The sequence below is a fragment of the Cheilinus undulatus genome, linkage group 13 (genome assembly GCF_018320785.1).
Source record: "Cheilinus undulatus linkage group 13, ASM1832078v1, whole genome shotgun sequence".
NCBI lineage: Eukaryota > Metazoa > Chordata > Actinopteri > Labriformes > Labridae > Cheilinus > Cheilinus undulatus.
This window is the reverse complement of record NC_054877.1, coordinates 44938730-44960347: the sequence shown is the minus strand read 5'-3', so window position 1 is coordinate 44960347 and position 21618 is coordinate 44938730. Positions and strand designations below refer to the sequence as shown.

Here is a 21618-nt window from a genome sequence, read left to right as displayed (position 1 = left end):
ATTGGCTCAAATTGCCAAAACAGTGGGGAAAAGGATGACAACTGCTAAAAGGGTGAAAAACAGCAAAAAAAAAAAAATGGATGAAAGTTGCAAAACAGTAGCTGCATTTGTCAAAAAGTAGCAATAATGGATTAAAAGTGGCAAGAAAGGGGGACAAACAGCAAAAATGTGTGAAAAGTGACAAAAGATGTTGCAAAAATGGCTAAAACTGTATAGAAAATAGATTTAAACATAGCATGAATGTATAATTCTAACAACAGAACCCAACTATAATTTGACACACTTTTCACTTCCAGAATGAGGTAACTGTTAGCCAGGACCTAGGACTAAATGCTACATCATAAATCACAACTGGGGAGGACCCATCCTCTGGGTTTTTCAGGGGTCCCACTAATACTGTGTAGCCCTGACTATCCACCATACATTCAGTCTTACAAGCTTTTAAGTGTTCAGAGAGATCTTTCATATACAAACAGAGGTGAAAGAGCCACTAAGAATGGTGCCGATATACTCCTGCCCAGTGGAGCTTGCATGGTTAATGCAGATACCAGTCATCATAGCCATCATGTTGGAGTTGATGTAATGCTTTTGACTCAGACTACAGAATTGTTGTAAACTTGTAACTCACAATCAGCAGCAGGTTGAATTTTCAGTCTAACTTTGCTGTGTTTGTGTGTTTTTGTTTTTTCTGTGTCCAGGTTCAGGCTGTGGGCGGTAGACAACACAGGACGCCGCTCCAGTCCGAGTGAGGTCACTATCAAAACACCATGTCCTACTGTGGATGACGTCAAAGCTCAAGGTGAGAAGAGGGACACAGGTTAGAGTCAGGACAGGTTGGATTTAGAGAGGAGGAACATGAAGGTAGAAAACAGAAAGTCAGACGTCATTATTGTTCTGTGTTTGCAGACCCTCGCTGTGACTAGAAACACGGGACATTTTGTGCGGATTCAAAGATGGAGTTTAAAACAGTGTTGTTAGTTTTTCAAGGACTTTTTCTCACCTGTCCTCTGGTCTGCCTATTTACTTGAGAATGCTGTAAGCAGATTTGTATTTCAGAACGTATTTAAATATATATCAAGTTATTGATGGGTGGTTGGATGGATGGATGGCTGGATGGATGAATGGATGGCTGGATGGATGAATGGATGGCTGGATGAATGGTTGGATGGTGGCTGATGGAACTACAGTATAAATGGATATTTAGATGGATGGATGGATGGATGGATGGATGGATGGACAGACAAATGGACAGACAGATGGATGGATGGATGGATGGATGGATGGATGGTTGGATGGTGGCTGTTGGAAATACAGTATAAATGGATATTTAGATGGATGGATGGATGGATGGATGGGCAGATGGATGGGCAGATGGATGGATGGACGGATGGATGGATGGATGATGGATGGATGGATGGATGAATGGATGGATGAATGAATGGTTGGATGGTCAGATGGAAGGTCAGATGGATGGATGGATGGATGGATGGATGGATGGATGGACGGATGGATGGACAGATGGATGGCTGGCTGGCTGGCTGGCTGGCTGGCTGGATGGATGGATGGATGGATGGATGGATGGATGGATGGATGGATGATTGGATGGATGGATGGATGGTAGGATGGATGGATGGATGGATGGATGCAGGATTAAGTACTCCTTATTCAAAACATTGCAGTTTGATATAAATATAAACCATTTAAAACTGAAAACTTTACCATGTCTTGCATCAGGGGGAGTTTTTCACCAAACTTGTTGCAGTAGATTCTGCCATTGATTTTAATGAACATCATAAAAAAGCTCCCGTCAGTGAACTCTTGCTCTCTTGGCTTTATGATACCTGAAAACATACTGCCAGTGACAGGAAATACAACACTATCACTCTGTGCTTTTGTTTGACATATTTTATTGGCATTTTGAAAATGGACAGGTGGATAGTTCCTAAACTTAAAGTCATTAAAAAACCATTTCCCTTTAGAAGAAATTCTGTAACCACTTTGTCTTTGATATTTGATATTTTGGTGATTTATTCATTTCAGAATGTAAAAATAACATCTGTTTGACCTATCTAACATAAAGCATAGTGACAGTAGAAGAATAAAAAAAATGACAGCAATACATTTTCTTCTTTTTCTTCTGAAATTCTTTCATGTAGTATTTGTTTGGAGGGAAAAATTCCACCCTCAGCCCTGGACATAAGGCTGCAGATTTTGATCTATTAGTCAATGAAAAGAAAGATGATCCAAACCTTCAAGTCTGGGTTTGGTGATGTTGAGCACTGCTGCAAATAGGCTGCTGTAGTGAAATAGTTTGACAGACATGGATAGAGGAATATATTTCAACAGCACGATCTCACAGACCTGGTAGAGACAAGTTAGTTGAATTATTTTATTAAAGGTACTTCTGACTTTTAAGGCTGTTTCCCACTACCATGATAAGGACCCATGTAATGTTTCTCACGGTCGCTGACCTCTGACTGTGTTTGTTGTTGCAGAAATAGCCGATAAGATCTATAACCTGTTCAATGGATACACCAGTGGGAAAGAGCAGCAGACGGCCTACAACACTCTGATGGATCTGGGTGCTCCCACACTGCACCGCGTGCTCTACCACTACAACCAGCGCTACGAGAGCTTTGGAGAGTTCACCTGGAGGTGTGAGGACGAGCTGGGACCAAGGTACAATGAATGTTCAACCCTTAGAATTATAAGGTTTTACTGCTCCACAGTTAGGGTAATTTAATGCAGGGATATTCTCCAACATATTCTTGATAATACTGACCTGACCTTAGGGCACCAAGGGGGGGTGACTGTCCACCTCAAGTCCACCAGTAATGTTACGGATACTACAAAGAAAGCAGAAGTCAACTTTTGTAGCCTAAAAACAATGAACAGCAGGCAGAAGAGCTTTGAAACTGAGGTTGTGAGCCGTTCCAGAGCTGAAAGCCTCTGCTGTGGGTACAAATCTACATACTACATGGAAAAAAGTAAATTAAGTAGGTTAAGTCATATTTTAAATTATTTCAGACCAGTGCTTCTGAACTGGTCAGGTTCCTGACCCACCATCTTCATCATAAATTCATAAAGCAGGAAAAAAAATGCTGCAGTTTGGACTTTAAATGGAACTAAGCATGGGAATGAAAAATAGATGGCACAATTAAAGGAAAAAATGGTTTGAGAGTCCCTGAGAGGACATGTATGCATACATTTTATTTTACCCCATTTTCCAGTTTGTATGTTTCTCATCCATTCTGATTATGTCTTTCATATTTCGAGCAATTATGTCACCCACAGTGGGCTAATATGGTTGACCAACAAAGACTGAAAGGTGACCTTTGACCCAGAAAAGCACCCTTTCACATAGATCAGTACATCATCCTCTTTGCGTTGAAGTTGGTTCCCTTCAGGCGAGAGTCCTCTGATAGGCGGTCCAGTTTTTTAAGGCAGTGGTCCTCAACCTTGGGGTCAGGACCCCCTTGGGGGTCATGAGACACTGAGAGGGGGTCCACAGATACCCCCCAAAATAAACTAAGAATGTTTTTATAATTACATTGTTGCCACTTTACACCAATTTTAACTCATTTTCATCCATTTTCTGTTCAATTTTAACACAATTTTGCCATTTAAAACCTATTTTTGTCCATTTTAAAGTCTTTCCACAATAATATCAAACACGTTTGATATTATCGTAATGCCAAGACTGAAGAGAGACTGCCTTAAAACAGCTAAAATCGAATCTTATGACCATCTTACACCTAAGAACAGAGACTACGGGAGCAAGCTGCAACTTTAGCAAGACTCTTATGATTTTACTCCGACTTTGGAATTTTGTCTGTGACTTTGAAATCGGAAGAAAAGTCGTTAGATGTAAAGCCGCCTTTACTTAGACATTTCCATGCAAAAACTGTACGTATTGTACCTTTAAAACCCTGATGCTCCTAACAGAATCAAAATAAACGTAATCCTATCCAGCCAAAGCATTTCTTTCACATAATTTTCAAAGCAAACTGAATTCTCCAGCACAATAACAAACACATCACTGAGCGGCTCAGACAGCCAGATCGCCACGGTTTCAGCCGCTCAAAGCACGCCACAGTCCGACTCTTGTTTTGGTCCTCAGAGTTGGGCAGATGTTTCAATCCTCGCCGCCAAAGAGTCGTCTTTGATTCTGGGTGGTTGTTTTTGTGAATTCAGTCACAGATGAACATCATTTAAACTAAAATGTCAGGAATTAAAGTGAGCTTAACCTGCATGATATCACCATCCATTTACAAAGACTCAGCCTTGATTTCCCCAAAACTACGGCTAACAAATCAGAGCTGGATCTGTTCTAAACAGAGCCATGTGTCGGACATAAAGTAAACGTATAAATGGCAGTCTGAGGTACGTGCAGGTGAAACTGATTAGCCGAGGCTCCCTTAATGCTCTCCGTTTCCCTCTCCGTCTGTGGGCTCCCCCGCCCCGTAATGAAAGCTTGTTTTTAATAGGAGCCGTGCTGGAAAGAGTTGATGTAATTGAGGGAGTTGCTTCTGAAGTGTTCCATTAAAATACACTTACATTAACAGCCTCCCAATTTAGTTAAAGGGAGGGGTGATTAATGGTAATAAAGGCACCTCGGAGCTGGAAAAGCAGGAGGGAAGTGCATTCAAGGTGAGGCCTGGTAACAAGGCTAAGGGGGTATAAACATGTTTTGTTTGGCCAAGTCATCAAATGAGCATTAGGCTTTCATATGTATCTGGTTTGGTGTGAGGAAAGCCTCCACACTGAACTTAAAGTGGAGCTTTATGCTGTGTTGTTACCTAGCGAGCATGCAGGCGGAAAGGTTAATGGCCTCGCAGCTCCACCGCTGGGTGACTAAGTGTGCTGACAACTTCCCCGCGGCGTCAGACACTTTTGTTTCTCTGACGTTATTCCTCCGCTGGGAAAAACAAATGCAGCCGATAAACTGTTGCACTGACGCCGGGACAAAAATACTACTGATATCATTTTTAGAAAACCAAAATAAGGGTCACGCTGACTTTTCAAGCATCCTGTATTGATGTTGGCAGGTTTCTACTGAAGCACCTCAGATCATTTGCATCACTGGCATCCAGTCGAACCAAAGTTGATCTAACATTGGGGTCTGATCTCGATCAGCTTTATGTTTGTGTCTGGAGTAAGCAAAGTCTCTGGTCATATAAGGATAGAGATTGTATCCTCAGACATTTTTCTAGGACAGTGGTTTGTTGGTATAAAGTATCTGAGCCTATTCAGACTGATAAACATGAGGGATGTGCAGAGATACTACTGTTTATTCTTCTTACCAAATCACTAGAAGCTCAGCAGTGAGGCCTTGTTCATGTGGCTCCTGTGAGTCCACTGACTCCAGCCTCAGTCCACTCCTTGTGAAGCTCCCCTAAGTTCTTAACTCTGCTTTATTTGTTTGCTTACCCTCCTTTTCTTACCACACTTTTCTCTGTAATTCCATTAATATCTTTAATGCAGCCTCTCTCACCTTTCAGCAGTGACTTTATGTGGCTTACCCTCCATGTGGGTGTCAGTGAAATCTCTTTGTCAAGTCAGCAGTCTTCCCCATGATTGAGGTTGTGTGCACAGAACAAGAGTGAGAGAATGAAGGCTCACTCACAGCAGGGGCTGGATTCTGAATTTGGGTCTAAGCTGAGGGCCCAACAGGGTCAATATTTAACCACTGACTGTCAACCTAAATGCTGGTCAACATGATAAGTTAAAAACTCTTTTTTTTTTAATTTAACCTTTATTTAACCAGATAAATCCCACTGACATCAGGATCTCATTTACAAGGGCAACCTGGCCAAGAGGTCAGCAGCACACGTCAAATATCAATACAAAATTAAAAAGGTTTAGGCAATAAAATTACAACCAGTAAAAATATCAAAATCTAAGATAAAAGTCAAACTTATGAGTTTGAAAGGTAAAAACATGACATACAAAGTCAAAATAATGTTTTTTAAAGGTCAAAATATGAGATAGAATACTGAAACCAAGATTTTAAACAGTCAAAAAATTAAATAAAAGTCAAATCATGAGTTTTAAAGGTTGAAATATGAAATCAAATTTCAAATTCATGAGTTTTAAACGGGGGGGTCAAACTCAATCACAGCAGGGGCCAGATTCTGGATTCGGGACTAACCTGAGGGCCTAACAGGGTCACCTTTTTAACCATTAACTGTCAACCTTGTTTGACCAGCAATAAAATATGAAAAAAAGCACTGATGACAAACAATTTTGATATTTAAAAAGTAAAAAATAAAAAAAAAAAGTTTAAAGGTTCACAATCTGGGAAAAGTAAATTTGTTAGTTCAAAAGGATCAAAACATAAAATTGAAATTGAAAAATAATGTTTTTAAATGGCAAAATATGAAATAAAAGTCAAAATCATGAGTTGTAAAGGTAATAAATGAGCTAAAAGTCAAAGTTAGATGTTAAAAAATGTCAAAACATGAGATAAAATTCAAATCATGACTTTAAAGGAATTTATTATTATTACATTTTTTAAATTATAAATCTAAAACAGGGATGTCAAACTCACGGCCCTGGGGCCAAATCTGGCCCATGGTGCAGTTATACCCGGCCCACCGGATCATATGATATTCTTATTAGAACTGGCCCACCAGTATGAGGTCTGCAGATTTCCTCCTGTATAAAAATGTAAACTTAACCTGGATGATTTATAACATCCTTGCTGAGTCGTACAAAATAAGAAAAAGAAACAGTAAGAATAATTTGATAAGAAGTCAGAAACGTAGGAGAAATTTGTTTTTTCTCTATATTTTCAATTTTGCATCTTAAAGTTATGACTAAAAGTTATGGTTTTGACTGTTTATTTCAAATTTTAACCTTTCAGATTCATAATCCTAAATTTTAAATCCTTTTAAAGTTATGATTTGACTTTTATTTTGTGTTTTGTCCTTTTTCAATGCCTAACTTTGACTTTTATCTCATTTTTCACCTTTAAAACTCATGATTTTTTATTTTATTTCATATTTTGTCTTTTTAAACTTGTGAATTTGAAATTTTATTTCATATTTTGACTTTTTAAACTCAAAATTTTGATGTTTATCTCATATTTAGATTTTTAAATATCATGATTTTGAATCTGATCTCAGTTTTGTTGACCATTTCAACTCCTAACTTTCACTCTTATGTCATATTTTGACCTTCAAAAAACTCATGATTTCTAATTTTATCTCATATTTTGACCTTCGAAACTCATGATTTCTAATTTTATTTTATATTTTGACTGTGAGAAACCATGGTTTCAGTATTCTATCTCTTACTTTGCCTTTTAAAAACATTATTTTGACTTTGGAGTTCATGTTTTTACCTTTAAAACTTAAAAGTTTGATTTTTTTATCTCAGATTTTGAGTTTTTAACTTATCATGTTGACCTTTTAACCTCAAAAGCATTTAGATTGACACTTAATGGTTAAATATTGACCCTGTTGGGCCCTCAGGTTAGACCCGAATTCAGAATCCGGCACCTGCTGGGATTAAGTCTGACACCCCTGATCTAAAAGGTGAAAATATGAAATAAACAGTCAAAACCATAACTTTCAGTCATAACTGTGAGATGGAAAATTAAACTTTTTATCAAATTATTTTTACTGTTTCCTTTTCTAATTGTTATGACCCAGCAAGGATTTTGTAAATCATTAAGATTCAGTTTACATTTTTATACTGTAGAAAACCTACAGACCTCATACTGGTGGGCCAGTTCTAATAAACATATCATAAGATCTGGTGGGCCGGGTATAACTGCACCAAGGGCCGAATTTGGCCCCCGGGCCTTGAGTTTGACACCCCTGCTTTAAACTAACAAAATACTTCATCAAGCCCACCACTCAAACATTACATTAGGCCTGAACCAGGCAGAGAAACCCTTTGAAACTGACGTTATGGAGGCAAATGAAGGAACTTTGATTAGTCAATCATCGCCACATTAACATTCAGCGACAGTGGTTATGGGATATTTTTCCTCGAAATCCTATCAGATCATGTAAATATTTAAACCTTGTTTCTTTGCACCTCTCTGCATCACAGAAAGCAATAAATCACTGCTGGACAAAAACAGCCTCACGACTTTTTCTGTGTGTATTTTTGTCCTTCTCCCAACTATAAGAAGTCAGAGAGCAGAGTAAACAGTCTGCTGCGATTACGATCACGGTTTCCTTCGAGATATTCCAACAATAACAAAGGTTACTATCACGAGAGCTCCTCTGGTTATACTGTAGAGCAGAAACAAAGAATATTGGAGAAAAATCAACTATTTTACAGTTCATCAAAGGGCACAGAGTCCAACCAAGGACATTTCCAGGACTGAGGATTTACTCCCCGTCCAGCCACAGCGTCTCGCCTCTTGTAAATCAGTGGCCAAGCAGCGTGCCTGAAATGATGGGTGCTCCCCTGGTGACGACAGGATCTGGCCCCGGGGAGAAGAAGTGTCAAGAAGTGGAGAGACGGCGTTTCCACGAGTTTATGGTTCGAGTTAAAACGTCACGCGATGTTGCATGAAAAAGGGAAACAGAAACGTCCTCCGCGGGATGCCAAACGCTCTCGTCAGTGAGATTCGATACGTTTCTAAAAACAGCAGATGAGAATATCTGCTGCCACAAGAAAGATAAAGCCACATTGGTTCATTCATTTGTTTCCAGATATTGCTTACTTGGCTGATAGGAGTTTACATTGAGTCAGAGCCTGAGCAGGCCGCTTGTTATCTCTATTTTGACTAGCTAATGAAAATCCAGTTTATTCAGTCCTCATTGTTTGTGACAGGGGAGCGGGGGAATTCTCTGCATAAAAACATGGAGCTGATTTGGAAAGATGAAACCGTGTCTGTGGTCTGCACATGTACAATATTTGGTGTTAGTGAGTGCGTGCTGAATGGGAGTCTGTCTGCTCTCTTGTTTACGGTCAGCAGGACCACAGATGTGTTGTTTGGGTGGGAGAGGTATATTCCCTCTTAAGCAGCCAAAGGAATTGTCATTTGAGAATAAACCACAGACAAGAGGAACTTAAAGAGGAGTTGTTATGAAGAACAAGAACCGTCTGCTCTCTGGGTGGATGTTATTCAAAAGCTTCCTGCACTGTCATACAGCTCTGATTAGGAATGAATTGATCCATTTCTATACTGATTCTGACTCCTGCACTGAAAAGTCCCAGTTTGATACTGGTGTAAAATCAATAACCAAAGATTGGATGCAGTTTGCGCTGTACTCAAATTGCACTGGGGCATCAGTACACTCAGTGACCCATGATAACAAAGGGGAAAATCTTACACTCTTTGCCAAAACACCTGAAATTCAGCTCAGGTTCCTCCCATTTCTCTGGATCTTTTCTGGGATGTTTCAACATCTTGATTGGAGTCTACCTGTGGTAAATCAAATTGATTGGACATGATTTGGAAAGGTATAGAAGGCCTCACAATGCGTATCAGAGTAAAAACCAAGCCATGAGGTCAAAGGAACTGCAGGTAGAGCTCAGAGACAGGAATACTGCAAGGCATCGATCTGGGGAAGCCTACAAAAACATTTCTGCTCTGGACTCTCAAGAACTGGTCTCAGTCCGAGCAATCGAGGGATAGGGACTTTAGTAAGAGGTGACCAAGACCCTTATGGTCACTGAGTGAGCTCCATGGGACAAAGTTCTAAAAGGACAACCATCATTTAAGCCCTCCACTGGTCTGGGCTTTATGGCAGAGTGGCTAGACTGAAGCCTCTCCTCAGCGCTTACTTGCCACTCTCTTTCCTCTCTGCTATCCACTGTCCTTTTACCTTGCAAAGCTGATGGATTGGCAAGTTTCCTCGCCTGGCTACAGGTGGATCTACTTCGCAAAACTTCAATCCTATACCCTGGTTAATGGTCGAGTTATTTGAGGATGAAGCAGCAGTAGGTACAGGCTTGGTTTAGTTAAGGGGTGTCAAACTCAATCACAGTAGGGGCTGGGTTCTGGATTCAGGACTAACCTAACAGGGTCACGTTTTTAACCATAAACTGTCAACCTTGCTTCACCAGTAATAAAATATGAAAAAAAACCCAGCACTGATGATAAGTGCTTTTGACATTTTAAAAGTTAAAAAGAAAAGTTTAAAGGCTCACAATCTGAGAAAAGTACATTTATTAGTTAAAAAATTTCTATGAAATTGAACTTGAAAAAATAATGTTTTTGTAATGCAAATATGTTAAAAAGAAGTCAAAATCATGAGTTTAAAAGGTCAAAATATGAAATAAAATTTGTCATCATGAAATTAAAGGTAAAATATGATTAAAAATGTTAAATTGTGAGTCTAAAAGGTCAAACTATGGGATTATGAAGTCAAAGTTTGGAATTAAAAAATATGAGGTAAAATAAAAAATAATTGGTTAAAAAGGTCAAAATATCACTTAAAAATTAGAATTATGAATCTTAAAGCTCAAAATATTATAAAAGAAGTCAAAATTATGACTTTAAATGCTCAAAGTATGAAATAAAAAGTCAAAATCCTAAGTTTGAGTCCTAATTGTGAGATGCTAAATCGAAAATGTGAAATTAAAACCAAAATTAATTTCTTTTCCCACATTCCTGACTTCTTATCTAAATATGTACTCCTTACTTTTTCAGATTTTGACTTAACGATTTCTTTAAATCATCAAGGATAAGTTGACATTTTCATACTTGAGGAAATCTGCAGACCTCATACTGATGGGCCAGTTATAACAAAAATAAGAGATCATCTCACAGGCCGGATGTAACTGTTCCACGGGGCAGATTTGGCCCTCGGACCTTGAGTTTGACACTTGTGATTTATTTGAAGGGACTGCAAGCCTATAAACGATGGTGATGAGATTAGTGTGAATGCAGCCATAGAGGCAGTTTGATCAGAACTGGACATCATTTCTTTTTTTAAAGAAGAGCAAAGAACCACACTAGAAGCTTAAAAAACACATTTTTGCCTTCCTCTGAACATCTTTAACAACAGTTTAAATTACTAACTGGCCCCACTGATAGTGAACCATGGCAAGAACTGACAACAGAGAAGTTTAAAGACTCGACCACGGGCCCCACATTTGGGAATCACTGATCTGTGTTCAGAAGCACAATAAAAGGAGAGAAACTTGGTTGAAGCTCAGTCACCATTTAAACATACAATTGCACTAGTCTGCAAACATGTCCACATCTTAAAGGCCATTAGAGGGGACATTCTGATTGGTCATGATACAAAATACAGCCATGAATTATTAAGCCACACTTTTAAACCCCTTGCAATCTGCATCTAGGTTTGCATGCAGATTGTGCACCTTCATGAGGTAATGTGGACAAGTTAAAGCAAAATGTGGACCTTCATGCCTTAAACCTGTGTGACCAATGTCCCTAAGGTAGCAGGTCTTATGCCTTCAAATAGGATCAAATATGGGGTTTCAGTACTCAGCTCATTCTCATATGCTACTTTTGATTTGTACAATGTCTCAACATTTTAGAAATTAGGGAAGTATAATAAAAAAAAAGGGATTTTTTTTCACAATATTATCTGTGTTTCTGCATGATGTTGTACCTTATGCAGATTCATGCCCCGGATTATGAGCTTCTAGCTGCAGTGCCTCTAAAAAGTATTCAACCCCATAGATGTTTTACCCTGTTATTAATTTTATAAATCAGTCACAGTCAATATAATTTGGCTTTTAGACCAAAAAAACACCTCTTTGAAGTCAAAGTGCAAAGAGATTTCTGCAAAGTAATGACTAACAAATGAATATATGGGAATACATGGGATGTAAAATAAGTGCATAAATATTCCTCCCTTCGAGTCAATAATTAGTAGAGTCACCTTTTATTGCAATCACAGCACTAAGTCTGTGTGGATAGGTCTCAGTCAGGCTTGCACATCTGGACACTGCAATCTAACTCTGTTTCTGTGTAGCTTTCTCTGTCTGCATCAGGTCATTGATGGAAAATAAATCTTCTCCCAAGATGTAGTTCTCTTACAGACTGAATGAGATCGTCCTTTAGGTTTAAGATATTTTGCAACATACATTTTACCCTTTACCTTCATAAGCCTTACGAGGTTGCTAGCCGAGAAGCGTCCCCACAGCATGATGCTGCCATCACTGTGTTTTACAGTGGGAATGGTATGTTGATGGTGATGTGCAGTGTTTGGCATCTTGTCTAAAGACCAAAAAGCTCAGTTTTGGTCATATCAGAACAATGAACTTTCCTCCACTTGACCACAGAGTCTCCCACAAGCCTTTGGTGAACTCTGGTCCAGAGTGAATCTGAATTTTCTTCAACAGTGTCTTAGTCTTTGTCACTCTCCCATAAAGCTTTGACTGGTGAAGAACCCAGCCAACAGTTGTTGTCTGTAAGGTTATAATAGTTTTTGATTTGTCATTAGTTCTTATTTTGATTTTGTTTTCACTTTCTGTGTTTGATTTCAGTTTAGTTTTTATTAGTTTCAGTGTTAGTTTTAGTTTTTTGAGGATAGATGTTGGGGTGAGTGAGCGTCATACATTTTTAAAAACATTTTTAAACAGGCCACTCTTCACTTATAATTCTATTTACTTAATGATGATGATTAAATACAACTCCAGAGTTAAACTACCACTGTGTGATGTCTTAACCAATCAGATCAGGCCATTTTACACTCCCCAGACTTGCGTGTAGGTGCCAGTCAGTATGGTTGTGTCAAAGACTAAAACTAAGGATATTTTGTCTCCATTTTCATTTTATTTTAGTTAGTTTTGTAAGTGCACTCTACAGTTTTAGTTAGTTTTCCTTTTTTGGGTAAAGCTTAGTTTTTATTTAGTTTCAGTTAACTACAATGACTTTGGAATTTTACTTTTAGTTATTTAGTTAGTTTTAGTTAACTATAACAACCTTGGTTGTCTGCAGTCTCTCCCATCTCAGCTGCTGAAGCTTGTAACTCTTTCAGAGTAGTCATAGGGGTCTTGGTGGCGTCTCTCACTCGTCTCCTTCTTGCACAGTCACCTAATTTGTGACATATACTTTTCGATAACCTTTTCTCTGAGATGCTTGGAGTGTTCTTTTGTTATCATGGTGTAATGGTAGCCATGAATATTCATCAGCCAGTGACTTGACCTTCCAGACACAGGTGTTGTGACACTTCTAGCACCAATTGGCTGGATCTCTGTTGAATTAGGCCACTTTACGGGGGGCGATCACTCATTTTAACTTACATATTTTTTGTTTATTTGACATTACTTTGTAGAAATCAGTTTTCACTTTGAAATTCAAGATGTTTTTTTGTAATATTTTTGTGCAAAAAGCCAAATTATATTACCATGATTGATTTATCAAACCAATAATCGTGTAAAACATCCAAGATCCAAGGAGGGTGAATACTTGTAATAGGTACTGTATCTATCTAGAAGTGTATCACATAGAACCATGCACATGCATGTGCACATCTGCTTATTTTTGCAGTAGAAACCCTTCAAAAAATTAGTGCTGAGTGCCTTTTTTTCAATGCGATTTTGTATCTGGGATCATTTTACACTCCTAAACATGCAGCAGGATTTATGTTGACAACTGTTGCTATTTGGAACCTGTGAGACGTTCCTCTGCTTTCCTAAAAAATGAAAGCATAACAAACCACACTTTTTTTCTTTATTTAAGGCAAATAAATACCCCCATCTCCTCCAACCGCTGAATTCTGTGGCATAATATTGGGTACATAATGAGGTTTCAGAAAAATGATATGAATGGCTGTAGGGGAGCACCGCACCAACACAAGCACTCCTGTGTGCAGACTCGCTGACATCATTAAAATTATTCTCTCTCTGCATTTTCCAGAGCAAGAAAACACAACTGAAGCTGCTGTGAAAGATCATCCACATGCATTTACAAATGGATGTTGTCCTGCTGAGCATCTATATGTACATAAACATTTAAAATACACTCCAACTCCAAAAACAATACGATAGCGTACACAGAGCCTGAATTAGAAAGCTGCAGAGAGGATGTGACTTCTCATGTATCTCTGTGTGTAAAATTAAAGAGGAATGCCAAAAATAACTCAGAAATATGTTTGAGTGAAGTTTTTGCCAATATGAAAAGGATTGTGGCTTATAGTGGCATGCAGAATGCGTTCATTCTCCAAAAATAACATTACAACATACCAGGAAATATGTTGATGTGCTTTATGTTTACAGAGCAGCAGTTGATTTGGAGTCAGAGGAAGACAGGAGATGAAGTAGAGTAGAAGCCACAGGCCACACAGTGTCCGTGTTTTTACAGCGCCAGATTCAAGTTCAAACGCTGACGATCTGCCGCCAGACATCGAAATCAAAAGAAAAGAAAAATCAGATGCATGAATTTAGCTGATGTTTGACAAGCAGATATTTGTCTGCCACAGAGACTGGAACACACCAGTTTGAAGTAACAGAAAGCTTTTCTTGCTCCCTGATACACTGGTTAGTCTCATCGTTTTCCAGATTTACTAAAGACTTTTCACTTCATCAGCTGCATTACTTTTCTAGCCATCATCTCCTCTTCATTCAGCAGACTTGTAGCTGTGATATTCATCCTTTTGTCATTTTTTTTTATCATCATAATGCCCTATCATCTGATGTGTGTGGCCCAGGTGAGTGCCTATAGCAGGGGTGTCAAACTCAGTCACAACAGGGGTCAGATTCTGGATTTAGGTCTAACCTGAGAGCCTAACAGGGTCAACATTTAACAAGAAACTGTCAACCTCATTTTCACTGCTAATATATTATGGGAAAAACTGAGCACTGATGATAAATGATTTTGAGATGAGCTCTTAGGGGTCCACGATCATGCCGGTGTAATTTCATCATGCGCTACATTTGTCGCATGACAGGATAAAAACAAAGCCACATTTTGCATTGCAATCACTTTGTGTGGAAAGTGTGATCTTTAAGCTTTCTTTCAGTTTTTGTTTGATGTCAATAGGCCAAGTAAAACAGGAAATATGATCATTTTAATTTGATATAAAAATTAAATAGGGGACAGTGGACCATGCTGTACAGGACTAACACTGGTATTTTTTCATAATTTCAGCATTTCTTTTTTCAAAATGACAATAAATTGTTTTAAATTACAATTTTTTAAAATACATTTTTGTGGGATGTCATGTTTTTTGGAGGCCTTCTATCTAATACAGTAAATAAAACTTAAAATAGATATTTTCATTTTATGAAGTTGACAGAGTGCCAAAAATCTTATAACAAACATGAGCTTGGTAAACATTTTCTCTGTGGTTTATTTTGTCAAAATAAAATTAATAAAATAGCAAAATAGCCAGTGGACCTCTAAGGGTTGAAAAAAGGCAAAGTGATATGTATTAAAGCTCAAAATCTGAGATAGTGAGTCTAAGTTATTAGTTGAAAAGGTCAAAACACAAAATGAAGTCAAAATAATGTTTTTTTTTAATGGCAAGTATATGAGATAGAAAGGCAAAATTATGAGTTTTAAAGGGGACATATTATGAAAAAATCACTTTTTCAGTCTTTTCTAACAAAAATATGCATCTCTGGCCAGTCCACAAAACCCTCAAATACCAGAAAAATCCATTCCTTCCCTCCTCTCTTTCTCATCATTTCAGAAAATGTGTGCTGAAACAAGCCGTTCCCAGATTTTTCACTCATGATGTCATGTTGGTAGTTATCCCCGCCCCCAGGTTTTCTCACTTGGAAGAAAGTCCCGCCCTCCTCTCAGGAGAGCCACATCCATTAAGCCACATCTATTTCCTGAGAGGGGTGGAGTCAGACAGCTCAGTAACATTTAAAGCCACAGCTACAGAAACAGCTCATTCTGAGCAGGGCTGAAACAGAGGGGTTTTAAACATGCAAAAATCCAATACTAGAGCAACAAACTTCACAGGCATGTTTTGGGGACCTTTGAGAACAAAATAAACTCACCTTAAAAGAGTAAAATATGTCCCCTTTAAAGGTCAAAATTTGAGATAAAACCTAAAATCTCATGTTTAAAAGGTCAAAATATGATCTAAAATTTGGAATTTTAAGTGAAAAATATAAAAACATCACATGAAAAGTCAAACTTGGGTGTTGGAAATGAGTTACAGAGGTTGAAAATTCTGAATCCAAAAGGTTGAAATATGAGATGAAATGTCAAAATTATGATGTAAAAAGGTTAAGATATAAAATAAAAGTCAAAATCACAAGTTCAAGTAATATTGAGATGCAAAATTTAAAATATAAAATCAAAACACAAATTAATGTATTTTTCCACTCTAATGACTGTGAAGGGGGTGAATATTTATGCAGTCACTTAGTTAGCCTTACATATTTTGTTTATTTGACATTACTTTGTAGAAATCTATTTTCACTTTGACATTAAAGGTTTTGTCGTAATTTGTTTTTGTTGAAAAAAGCCAAATTATAGTGACCATGATTGATTTATAAAATAAATTATAGGATAAACATCCAAGGGGCTGAACACATATGTACTGCTTATTAGAATGGAGGAAAAAATCTATTTGGCACACTCTACCTTATGATCATGCATATATAGAGCTTTTTTCCAAGTGTGATAAAAATCCAAAGAACAGTGAATTTCACAGCAAAATTTTTTGTTGTTTGTCCAGTCTTGATGACCTATTATTTCCTATTTAATGTTGAATAAATTGTACTCCCTTTCTGATCTAAGACAGGTTCACAGATGCTAATCATCACTCTCTTTGGTTTGTTCCAACAGGAAGGCCGGCCTCATCCTCTCCCAGCTGGACGAGCTCTCCCCGTGGTGTAAGGGTCTGCTCCAGGAGCCAAAGATCGGCCTCCGCAGGATGTCCCTCAAGTTCCTCTCCTGCCGCTACACCGACACCAAGACCTTCGGCCTGAACTGGTCCGACATGGGCCAGGACGTACACAAGGCGTGTGACGAGCAGACGCTCACCGTCATGTACAACGACTACGGCGAGCCTAAGGAGCTGTAAAAAAACAGAGATCAGAGCCAACAAAGACATGCAGGTTTCACGTTTGTTTCCAGAAGCTGAATAGATCGGTGTGTTTTAGATTTTATTTGCCTCATTCAGTTCTCTTAACCATTGGTAAATGGATTCAACAGTTAGACCGTCAGCAGTAGACGGTCTCTAAAGCAGTGGTTCTCAACCTTGGGGTCGGGACCCCATTGGGGGTCACCAGATCCCTTTAAAAAAATTAAGAATTTTTTTTTAATTATGCTGTTGCCACTTCACACCGATTTTACCAAATTATAACCCTTTTTTATCACTTTTTAACACCAATTTTGCCAATTTTAGGACATTTTTGCTACTTAAAACCCATTTTTGTCAATTTATACCCTTTCCACCACTTTTTTTCTGCCTGTTTTGGCACTTCTAAACCAATTCTTGCCACTTTCTGTCTATCACTGCCTCTGCTGAAACATTATTCCCTCTATCAACCACTTTTTACATCTCTTTTTGACCAATTTACCACAGTTAACTTACGTTTGCCAGTTTATATTTTAATTTTTTATCCCATTCCAACTAATTTCCACCAAGTTTTTGCCCTTTAAAGCCAGTTCACGATCTTTTTGATCCTCTTTTACCACTTTTTGTGCCCATTTTTGCCACTTTAACTTATTTTTTGTTATTTTTTTTGCCACTTTTAACCCATTTATGTTCAATGAAAATCAAATTTCACCACCCTTTCTCCCATTTTTTGCCATTATTAAACAATTTTAGTCATTTAAATAATGTTTTTAACAAAAGTTATTTGCATTTAAAAAAGGAAAAATGAATAAATAAAGATATTTGTTTATTTGATAAGAGTGGTTATTGTACTTGTGATCAGGGCAATTGTGTTTGGCTGTAAATGATGGACACTTAAATTTACATGTATATTTGACAGCGTTATGTCACTTTTTTCAGTGTAGGTCTTCTTAGACATGTGACGGGGCACAAAGTGAAGAAAAGGTTGGGAACCACTGCCCTAGAGTGCTTTTTTTCTTTGTTAGATAAGATACAATAAGCATTTAGATCCCTGATCAAAAGGACATCTACTTATTTAAACCTAACATAAAGAATAATCTGTCCAGAAAGGCGTGATTTTTGTCAGCTTCCTAATTTTCAGTCAGACACGTGTACTCCTCTGTGCCTGTTCAAATCCTAACCTCCTCCAGGCTCTAGCTTTATTATGCTGATGATATACAAACTGTAAAGAAGTTTGGTAAAAATGAGGGTGAAAACAGAGCACAGTGGTTTTCAAATCAGCACAAAGACAAGCTTTTTAACGTTCAAACATACACAGAATCTTAATGTGATACCTGCAACATGTTCCAAATAAGTTGAGAAGAGTGGTTAGGTCATTTAAGCACCAACTCATTTTAATTAAATAGCCCATAACTTGAACACTATAAGCCTTGATTATCATATTTTACCTCACTGCATAATGCTGCTTGTTAAGATAAAAGTGACTTGTAAAAATGTCTGTGGCTGGTAGATTCTTGAATCCAGTTAAATTCCAACTCCGGTGTGTGGGTGTACTAGTGCCCATGATGTGGGTCACTTGCACATCTGTGAAGACAACATTAACGCAGTAAAGCTTTTATTGTTTTTTGCTAATGCCGTCTTTCAGTGAACTAAAATGATTTTTAATGTGTTAGTTTAAGTTAGTTCTTTAGTTTTAGTAAACTATAATAAACTTGTTTTGACTCAGATGCCCTCTGGAGGATTCTGGAGATCCATGGGATGGATGTTTGCTCAGAGAGTGCTGTAAAGTGAGGTGGCTCCACCTTGGACTTCTTCCCAGTTAATTCTGGGTTGAGGCAGGGGTGTATCTTGGCCATTATGCTCTTCGGTATCCTTATGGACAGGGTAATGGGGCAGTTAACAGGGGCAGCAAACTGTGGAGTGTCATTTGCCACTGTGTGCTGATGATGCTGTGATTCTTGCAGATACTCCAGATGTGAAGTGTTGGGAATGCATGTCTCCTGGGCCAAAACAAAGATCTAGGTATTTAGAGATGCCTTGGATGCTGCCATTGAATCTGTCTCTGTGAATGGTGAGAGCGTGGAAGTTGTTAAGCAGTTCACCTACTTTGGCAGGGTAAACCATCAATCCGCTGACTGTCCTTGGTCCTTCTGGTCTTACTATACCGACTCCTTTGTGACATCTTCTCTTCGGCGCATCTTTGGCTGTCATTGGCAAAACCATATGTCAAATGCTGATGTGTTTAGGAGAGGAAGGATGGGAAGGATCAGCTGCCTGTTATGGGAACTGCAGCTGCACCTTGCGCACTTTCCGGGTCATGATCCAGCTCAAAACATATTGGGCACCCAGGACCCAGTGGGCTGGTTTAGGGGTGACTGTGCGCGTGGAGGGACAGCTGGGAGGATTCCTGAGGAGATGGGGCCTGGGACAGGTCCGGTGGATGGCAGTACAGATCCAAGATCTCATACGTGACCTGACCTTATAATAACCTTGGTACATACAAGTTTTTGAGTATCATATGCTTCCATCCAGTCTTTTGTCAGGGCCAGCCCTGATTATTTAAGCAAGGCAATGCCAAGCTATATTCTGATGAGTTACAACAGCATGGCTTCACAGTGAAGGGGGTGGGGCCTAGAGTGGTCTGCTACAGTTCAGAACTGTATCTCATTGAAATGCATAGAGCATGATGAAGCTCAATATCAAGCAGGTATGGGAAAGAAGCAATCAGTATCTTTAGTCCTCGTGATGTAACAAAGAGGTTAACATGCTCCTGTCCCAGCTTTTTTGTAACTTTTTGCAGGCACCACATACAGAATATGCATATACTTACAAAAAAAGTTTATCAGTTTGAGTATCTTGTCTTTGTGCTGTATTCAGTTGAATTTCAGTTGAAAAGGATTTGCAAACCACTGGATCCTCCTTTTATGCACAATTTACACAGCGTCCCAACCTTTTTGGAATTAGGATCTGCACATAAGGCAAGTATTAGTGTGATATTTTATTTTGTCATACCACGTCCTTCCAAAAGCTGCTTCTGGACCAGATTTGGAGACTGTGCTCTGTCCCTGTAAAGTTTACATCAAAACAGATCTTTACAGATTTTGTAAAGTTGTTTGTAGCTCCTGTTGGTTTATATTTTACAGCTTCTGATGCTTGCCGTACGCATTTACTCTAAATAACTGCAGCAGACCTAAACATGCTGTATTTCTTCAGCTGCAACGTGATTTTGGCTGCTGTATCGTGCGCTTATACATCAAGCCTTAGCAAGAGCTGCCATTTTTTATTGTCTCTTCTCTGTTTTAAAGATCCTCATAGCTGGTCTGCTTTTGAGATGTTAAAGAAGAATACAGATGATCTAGGGAGGGATTTTATAGTTTAGACAGTGAAAAATAAAGCTGTACAGAACATTATGATAAAGTTTTAGTGATATAACCTGCTGAATGTAGTATCAGTAGACTGCATTTATAACAAAACCCATTAAAGAGACATTTTAATGGATCATTTGATTCACATGAAGTATATAAATCCTTTTGTTTCTTCTCCTTGTACCTGCCAAACACAGCTGCATTTCCTTTATTGTTTGAAAGTTTTCCACTTTCACCGCCAGACGCTGTTGAACTAACATGTTTATACCAGCTTCTCTTGACGTTTAAACCTCATGCAGTGATGTTTTCTCCTCTTTTTCACTAATTCTCTGTGCTCATGTGCATACCTTTGGACCTTTCTCTGACCCGTCTTTATGTTTTTGAATCACTGTGCAGTAGTCATGATGGAGATTGATGTCAAAGAAATGCAAAATGTAATTTGATTTTTAACAAAGCTCATATGTGAATACTAAACTAAACACTTGTAGATTTTTGTATAGGTAGCAAAGTATTTCATAAAGCATCACATTATAGCACAGTACAATGTTTCCTCCTCTGTATATAACTGTGATATTTTACAACATGTGTGTGTGTGCTTTAGTAGGTGCAGTATTGTACTGTAATTTCTGCGGTGTAGCTTAGTCTAGCAATCCATGAGTTCAGTGGTTGCAGTTCTTATTAAAAACAGGGTTTTACTGAATTTGAACTTTGTCATCAAGCTAAATATAAGGTTGATTTAAAATGTGATGATAGGATTACGTGTCAAAAGAGTGAAATTAAAGCTGAAACGAAGAAGGCAAACAAAAATGAGACCTTTTGACCTTTGAGAAAAATGTGAAGTATCTACTATCTGCATGTCATTATTCTGTCTATACTCTATGTGGCGCTCATGAATTTAACTTTTACACTTTGATCTTTGCTACTTCAAAAAACAATAAAGAATATATTGTGAAAAGTGGCAGTAGTGATATTTATTCTTGTTTAAGAATAACTTGTGTGCACTTAAAATATTTATGCTGTTTTTACTAAATCTGGTGTTTAAGTTGCAATCATCGTCAATATTATTTGGCTTTTTTTTTTTACAAAAAAATTACATTAGAAACTCTTTGATGTTAAAGTGAAAACAGATTTCTACAAAGTAAAGTCAATTAAATAAAAATACGTAAGGTAAAATAAGTGACTGCATAAATATTCGTCCCCTTTAAATTAACTGATGTAACAGAGGTCCAGCCAATTGGTGCTAGTATTCTCATAATTAGTGAAATGGGGATCACCTGAGTGCAGTGAATGTGTCTCAGTGAAGACACCCGTGTCTGGAAGGTCCAGTC

The 21618-nt window shown here is 38.1% G+C and overlaps 1 protein-coding gene across 5 annotated transcripts in view; it reads left to right on the top strand.

The window, feature by feature from the left end:
- astn1 (astrotactin 1) overlaps positions 1-17269 on the top strand; it is a 714709-nt gene extending 697440 nt beyond the window's left edge. For 4 of the 5 annotated variants that reach the window (XM_041803561.1, XM_041803558.1, XM_041803557.1 and 1 more), the window contains 3 exons: positions 699-799; positions 2496-2679; positions 16691-17269. In XM_041803561.1, coding sequence (XP_041659495.1) covers positions 699-799; positions 2496-2679; positions 16691-16928 — 523 coding nt within the window. In that variant the 3' untranslated portion in view covers positions 16929-17269. The remainder of the gene's footprint in view (positions 1-698; positions 800-2495; positions 2680-16690) is intronic. The other variant, XM_041803559.1, reaches the window with a different exon arrangement.
- Positions 17270-21618: the final 4349 nt, after the last annotated feature.